Below are 7421 nucleotides of genomic sequence, written 5' to 3' on the forward strand. Positions count from 1 at the left end.
TATCCATACGGCTCTTTCGAGAGAGAAAAAGAGCTCTATCTTCTCCCGAATTATATCACTTCTCAAATCTGACTGGCAACGTTCCCAGCATTCTCAGTCCTACTAAGCCTAAACTTACTGATTGCGATTAGAACATGTGATGATAGTATACCATTTTACCTTATAGAAGCAGGTCTCTGAATTATTCTGCTTATGCGTAATCATGCAGAAAATGGCTGGAATTGGATATCAGAAAATTTGCGTTTTGATAGTTGTCATTATTATGGGAGTTATTGTCGTCGTCAGTATTGGATTTGTTCATCAAAAGGTACAGCGGGTAGAAAGAATGATAATTGCTAAGCGGAATGATGAAGATAGTAATGGAAATACTGAAATGAGGAATAGTAATTCGGGAAGTAGGTCTGGCTTAGGACACGTAATACCTGGCAGTGATACACTTGCCAACGGTATGAAGAACATGATTGGATTAGAAGACGGTGATATGATCACAGTACTTGAGGATATTGTAGAAACATTAGTGAAAGAGCAGGCAAAATGGTTGAAAGTTGTCGATAACAAATCCAAGCAAGAAGAGAAATCTGCTCGAGATATGAGAGTTAAACGGGCAGTTTATGACAGTGAACAGGATGACGGCAACAAGGCCAAGGAGACAAACGAAAATGGAGACCATCTACACTCTGACTTTGGTAGTGCAGTGTATATTCGCTGGGGAAGGAGCTTGTGTCCTAAGGAGACCGAATTAGTGTATGATTATGTGACAGCAGGATCACACTATGACCTGCAAGGTACAGCAGCTAACACACTCTGTCTTCCAAAAGATCCTGTATGGTGAAAATATATTGAATACACCAGTAATTACTCGTTGATATTTGGAGCAGAATACAGACTTTGGTCGAGTGAGCACCAGTCTTTGTTTAAACTTCAAAATGCAGAAAAACTCCACCAGCACAATGTCCCTTGCGCTTTGTGTAGGAGCCAGACTCGAACAAGCGTGTTCATGCTCCCTGGACGTAACCGTTGTTACAAAGGATGGCACATAGAATATCATGGCTATCTGACGGGCTCTCACCACGGTGACAAAAGTCCATCTGAGTATATCTGCGTGGATGAAGCTCCGGAGGCGGACCCTGCTGGCTATAGAGACGAAGGTGGAAAAGTTTTATATGCTGTAGAAGCAGTGTGTGGTTCTCTACCGTGTCCACCGTATGTTGCTGGCCGGGAAATTACCTGTGCTGTCTGCAGTAAATAGTGTGCATAACTGTCACTTGGTTTAACGTTATCCACAAAGTTCAAGTTCTGTGTTATATGTAGATGTACATGCATGTATTTGAAATATATTGGTTTCATGTGTAAATTAGGGGATAAGAATCATTTGAGTATGTTAGTGGTCATTATACTGTTTTAAATTACCCGGGTTAAAGTGTTATTTCTCATATCTCGATGGCTAAATGTACAATAAATTTCTACTGATCTGAGTACAAATAGAGAATTTGTTTGCAAACTGTTATATATATATATATATATATATATATATATATATATATATATATATATATATATATATATATATATATATATATATATATTGTTTTCCATAAATGCAGATTTAGAATGATTAATACTGTAAATATAAATCATGTAAATTTCATGGAGTAGTGTTAAATGAATATATGTCGATTATTTAAATTGTACAAGAGTTTAATTTTATTGATTATACAAGATGACTAATTTGCTTTGGTGCCCATAAAGAGAATGGTCTCTTCAATGCTTACAACAAAAAATCAGAATTCATTTATTTTATAGGAATATCGTAACATTTATACGGCTCATCATTTCCAAAAATGCCCTTTGAAGAGGTAAAATTAATTAAAACCGTAGATGATTTGTTGGAATAGAGAAAGTAATAAATAACATTAGGTATTACAAGTGGTCACCCATGTATTTATAAAGAACGCAAAGGTAAATACTAGTAATTTAACAGCCTTTTCTGGTTATATTGCTTTTGCTGGTTTTACGCGTTTTATTTTGTAGTCAGCAATAATTAAAACATAAAATTGCAAGAATAAATTGTTTTTGTATTCAATAATTTATTCAAACAATGTTTACATTCACACACACACACACACACACACACAGAGACAGATAGATAAATAGATAGATAGATAGATAGAGAGAGAGAGAGAGATAGATAGATAGATATATTAAATTGGCAGATATATATAAAAGGGAAGGACAAAAGGAGGAAAGAAGCGTAGCCATGCATTACATATTTTGCAATTTGAAAAACATTTAATATTGCTTATTGTATCTTTATTATATCGTTATTGTCTTAGAAATATTATCTTTACATTGCACTAGAAAGTTAGACCATAAGTTAGATATTCCTCAATATATGTTGAGACTGGATGTATGGCTAGCTAGATGAATTGAAAATATTATCTCTTTATTAATACTATTTGCAGTGATGGGGAATGGATAATCTTACTAATTGAAATTCTTTCGGAAAATGACAAATGGAATAAATTAGAATAACCTTCAGTCAAGGGAAACAACTTATTATATGACTGATACTAATACACAAAAGAGTTGTATCTCTTCTTACGTAATTAATCCATTGAAATATAAATACTAACGGGAGGCATACAACGTTCTCCTGAAGAATTCACAGTAGTTCAGGTCATTGAGAGTTTCAGTCCTGGAAAATGTGACATTTTAAGTGAAAAACACTTTAGCAATGATTACGTATACATGTATTGAATGGAATTAACGTGATATGTTGATATAAATATTTTCATCCAATGACAACATATAATTTAAAAAAGAAATGCGTGGCATGTGAAGAGAAAATTGAATTCTTCGATGGTCAGACGTATATTAGGACATACTTTTTTAGTACAAGTAATAAGATTGAAATTTTCTCTAAACTGTATTGAAAGTAAGTTTCGATTAAATTATATTGAAAGTAATTTTCTATTAAAATATATTGAGATTAAACCCATTTATTTCAGTATTACAATTATATACTATATTATAAAGATTGCGCCCTTATGAGCTGGCTTGACGCTTTGATTTTGTAGTCAGCAATAATTAAAACATAAATTTGCAAGAACTAGTTGTTCTTTACTTAATATTTTCTTCCAACAATTTTTACATAAACACACACACATACACACATAGATATATTAAATTGGTAGATAGAATGAAAAAGGAAGGATCATAAAGGAGGGAAGAAGCGCAGCCATAATTACATATTTTGCAATTTGAAAAACTTTTTATAATACTTATTTTATCTTTATTGTCTTAGGAATAGCATTTTTACATTGCACTAGAAAGACAGACCTTTAGACAGATATTCCTCAGTATACGTTGAGACTGGATGTATAGCTAGCTAGCTTGATTGAGAAGTATCTCTTTATTAATAATATTTACAGTTAAGGGGAATTGACAATTGGACTAATTTTAATTCTTTTGGAACATGACCACTGAAATAACTTAGGATAACCGTTAGTCAAGGGAAACAACTTATTATGTGACATACAAAAATAGAAAAGAGTTGTATCTCTTGTTGCGTAATGACTGACATTGAAATATGAAGGCTAGCTGGAGGCGTGCAACGTTCTCCTGACGAATTCCCAGAGGTTCAGGTCATTGATCGTTTCAGTCCTGGAAAATGTGACATTTTAAGAGAAATACACCTAGCAATGATCACGTATACATGTATTGAATGGAGTTAGCGTAATATGTTGGTAGAATAAAGAAAGGCGTGGTATGTGAAGAGAAAATTGAACTATCACACATATATTAATAGGAAATCAGTGAAACGATATGTAGAGATAAACGATTGCCTATAATCAGCAAAACAAAGCTACATAACTGCACTATACCCCGACGTCAAGTGGATCTCATTTAGATTAATACAACTAGAAGCTGGAAGTAAATTTTCCAAGAGGTGGTCAACCATGTCTTGAATGCACAATATTTCCAGGAGGAAATAAATCAGATATTGAATACACATAAATATCTCTTAGAGCATGAAAGTTTATCCTAGATAACATATACCGTAATGATTTTACTGAATTTCATAATTTTCTAAAAATAAGTCATAGATTCAGTTGATAAATAAATTAATGAAATGAATGCCCAGATTACCAGGATACATCCTAAACGTTTGATATAGTTAAGTTGTAATGTATAACAAAACCTCAGAATATTAGTGAGTTGTACAAACACGTTCTTTATTAGTTAACAGTATGTTAGTTCAGCCTTTCACAGTACTCTCCATGGACCGCTGCGCACTTTTCCGTCGGATTATCTATTAAATGCCATGTTGTTATTACATTTTGATATGTTGTTCACAAAGTAATAATTGATTGGAAAACTGCACCTCAAACCTCATGCCGGCTTGAATGTGGTCGAAATTCAGCAAGGTTTAAATAACGCAAATATTAGTTGGAACTAACCATGGTTTAATGAGGAGGTAGCAATGTTAGGGAGCTGCACTTCTTTAAGAATTCCCTCAAGACGGCGGATTGATACGCCAATGTATTATCATCAGGTAGATGGGTGGTTAGTTAGTGCTCCCTGACTTTTGGTGACACGTTCAGAGGCACACAAATGTCCAGAGACACTAGTAACGTTAGAAACGGGTACATGAGAGACCCGGCTTTTTGCATAGAAACACAAATACATATGTTACGATGCATTTGTTTTTCAATGATTGTTCATAAAAACCTTTTTGTATTGTTACAACTCAAACTTTGATATTTTTTGTAAAAGCACCCTTTTCATGTTGCGACACTTTTACACTGTAAAAATATATAACAGTCATCCATCAAATATTCTACGCTAGCAAGTTAAATAGCATCACACAGCATAGGTGTTACGTGCGGAAACTCGTTCATGGTGGCAGATTCGTCCACACTTGCATCTGTATGTTGAAAAGAAATTAATATTGGGAAGGTCATGCAAACTCTCAAGTCACGTGAGATTTATTGAACCTGTGGACCATGTTGGGCACAGAAAGTATTGTGCAACAATCAAACACCTTCTAGTAACTATATGTCACACTGATGAGGCCTTTGCTTTAACCTGTAGCCTCGTATGCAGGAACAGTATTCCTTCCATACCTAAGCTCTACATTAACGGTCGCACACATTACTGAGTAAGGTATCTTAACTCCGGATTTCTAGAGTTCTGCTTTTTCTTGCAATTCGAACCTGTACACATTGAGTGACACCTCCGTAAGGGAGATCAGGATGTCTATATCTACGTTTCTAACGGAAAGATTTCCCTTCAATGCATTTTTATTACTATCCATCAAGAATGAATAATGCCGTGTTTGTTCGTAATAAGCGCATGCTGAAATAATAATTATTATATTGTTGCCTGATTCTGACCATAGTGATCGTAAGACATGCGAAGCTATCAGCTAAAAAGAACAAACTTCATAATGAAATTTGTTTGAAAAGGATACGGCCATACATTAGTTTCAGCAATGCTTGTCCAGCACAAGGTAAACGTAACCGCACCGAACTGGTTGTGTGGTTATCAGAGCTGAATCGCTGGTCCATTTCGTGTTCATGATATCTTCACTCCATTTCACTCTTTCGATATCAGAGTTTTCTCACTAATACATTTGCAAGCGATCCAGCGAGAAATCCGAATAATTACATCATGCAAATATAATAGGCGGGGGAATATAACACAGTCATGTGTACACAAAGAGCTCGTGATCTAATAAGTGGTGAAAAAGAACACTATCATAATACATATATAAATCTACATTGACAGTCTCACCATGTAAGGTGATTTGTTATTTTCTCCGATCTAACTTTTTAATGTTCTCTTTGTTTTATTCAGAACAGCAAATCTATGTTTTGTTACCTGCGACAGTCTCTTCCCAACTTCTTTTGGTCGCCCATTGCACGTTTTTATCTGTTTGGCGATTTCAGTATTCTTTTCATTTTTATCAGCCGTCAACAAATGAGGGATCCAGCTTACCCATACTTTGTTGGATAGTGGAATAAATTAAAAGCAGCTATACTGAACTGCATCGCTTTCATTATTGTACAGTATAAGCGATTAGAATATTTTAGATAATACAGTATATACTATATACACGCATAGGTGTCCAATTAATACGTAGTTATAAATAGTCTATAGGTGACACGGGATTATATGTAAATAGGAATTAATTACTTCTTAGGAGGCGATATCCCATGTGGATATCAATTTTCAACCGCATGTAAATTCATGAGAAGAAACTGTCGAGTTTTATCAATAAAGTCGTTGTCTGACCCAGGCTTTTGATTATCATTTTGCATGGAATTAATTTCTGTCAGTTATTAACAACTCTAACATATTATAAATAATCCGGCATAGCGTAATGACTAAATTCACTGTAAAGTGTCCCATTATAACACTGTCTCTGAAAAAGCACAGATGCGGCCAATGCTACTATCTGCAGACATATGCTGGTACTTGGTACATACATAACAAATTATGTAACTTCTATTTAAGTGAACCATGATAACTGTATTGTAATTAGGGTTTTCTTTTATTAAAATTATGTTTCGTTCTTACAAATATTATTAAATAGTTTTTAAAATAATGGCTATAGTGAAAACGACTTAAAATATGCATCAAAATATTTTACTAATGGAAGTATTATGAAGAAGATTCAAGGAAATTCAGGCCGTTAAAGTTGTTATTAATATATTTATTGTCATTTAATTTTAGGTGATTTATTTTGAACAGGTTTGCTAATTATATGCCATAAATAGAGGGTGATGTTTAATTATCACAAGAGCGTGCCATGTTTCTCTTACGAGTGACAACATTCTAAGAGATATCGCTGGTAATGAATGGTTGGGATGTATAAGTTTTCCTACGAGTCTCCGCGTATAAATTGATATTTTGTGTGTGTGTATGTGTCTGGTGGGCGTGTTTTTTGTAAACTGATCAACATTGTGCATTATTGAAAACACACATATATCACAAACTCTGTATGTATGAAGGATTATATTGTAATAAATTTGGAGCATTCGCATTTGGTTACAGCGCCCCGTTAAAGGAATTCTTAGATTTGTTTGACTATTGGAATTCGGTGCAATGGAAATATTCCTTACCCCGAATAATTAGCCAGTTACTAGGTGCAAAAGTCACGGAGTGAAGTGTTAGTAGTGAGTTTCCATGATGTCATGGTTCACTTTTAGTGAATTCAGGTCTAAACCGCATGAGTGTCCCTGTCGTACTATAGTCCCTTTTAAAACCTAGTGGCGTACACTGGTGGTGTGACTACACTGGCAGTATTTACGGTAGTAGACCGGTAAATTATATAAAGCAATAAACAAGAAAGGCCTCAGAAGATATCGTTTATGTCGCCATGGTAGCAAATGTAATGTAGTTTACTGTCGAAACGT

General features: G+C 34.4%; 1 protein-coding gene across 1 annotated transcript; it reads left to right on the forward strand.

The window, feature by feature from the left end:
• Positions 1-202: 202 nt before the first annotated feature.
• On the forward strand, positions 203-1417 carry LOC149774670 (uncharacterized). Its single transcript, XM_089944972.1, has 2 exons — positions 203-830; positions 876-1417. Exons 1-2 carry the CDS (start codon positions 203-205, stop codon positions 1247-1249), a joined length of 1002 nt encoding a protein of 333 aa, XP_089801098.1. The 3' UTR covers positions 1250-1417.
• Positions 1418-7421: the final 6004 nt, after the last annotated feature.

This window comes from Sinohyriopsis cumingii, unplaced genomic scaffold (genome assembly GCF_028554795.1).
Source record: "Sinohyriopsis cumingii isolate HCF-2022 unplaced genomic scaffold, ASM2855479v2 utg000160l, whole genome shotgun sequence".
Taxonomy (NCBI): Eukaryota; Metazoa; Mollusca; class Bivalvia; order Unionida; family Unionidae; genus Sinohyriopsis; species Sinohyriopsis cumingii.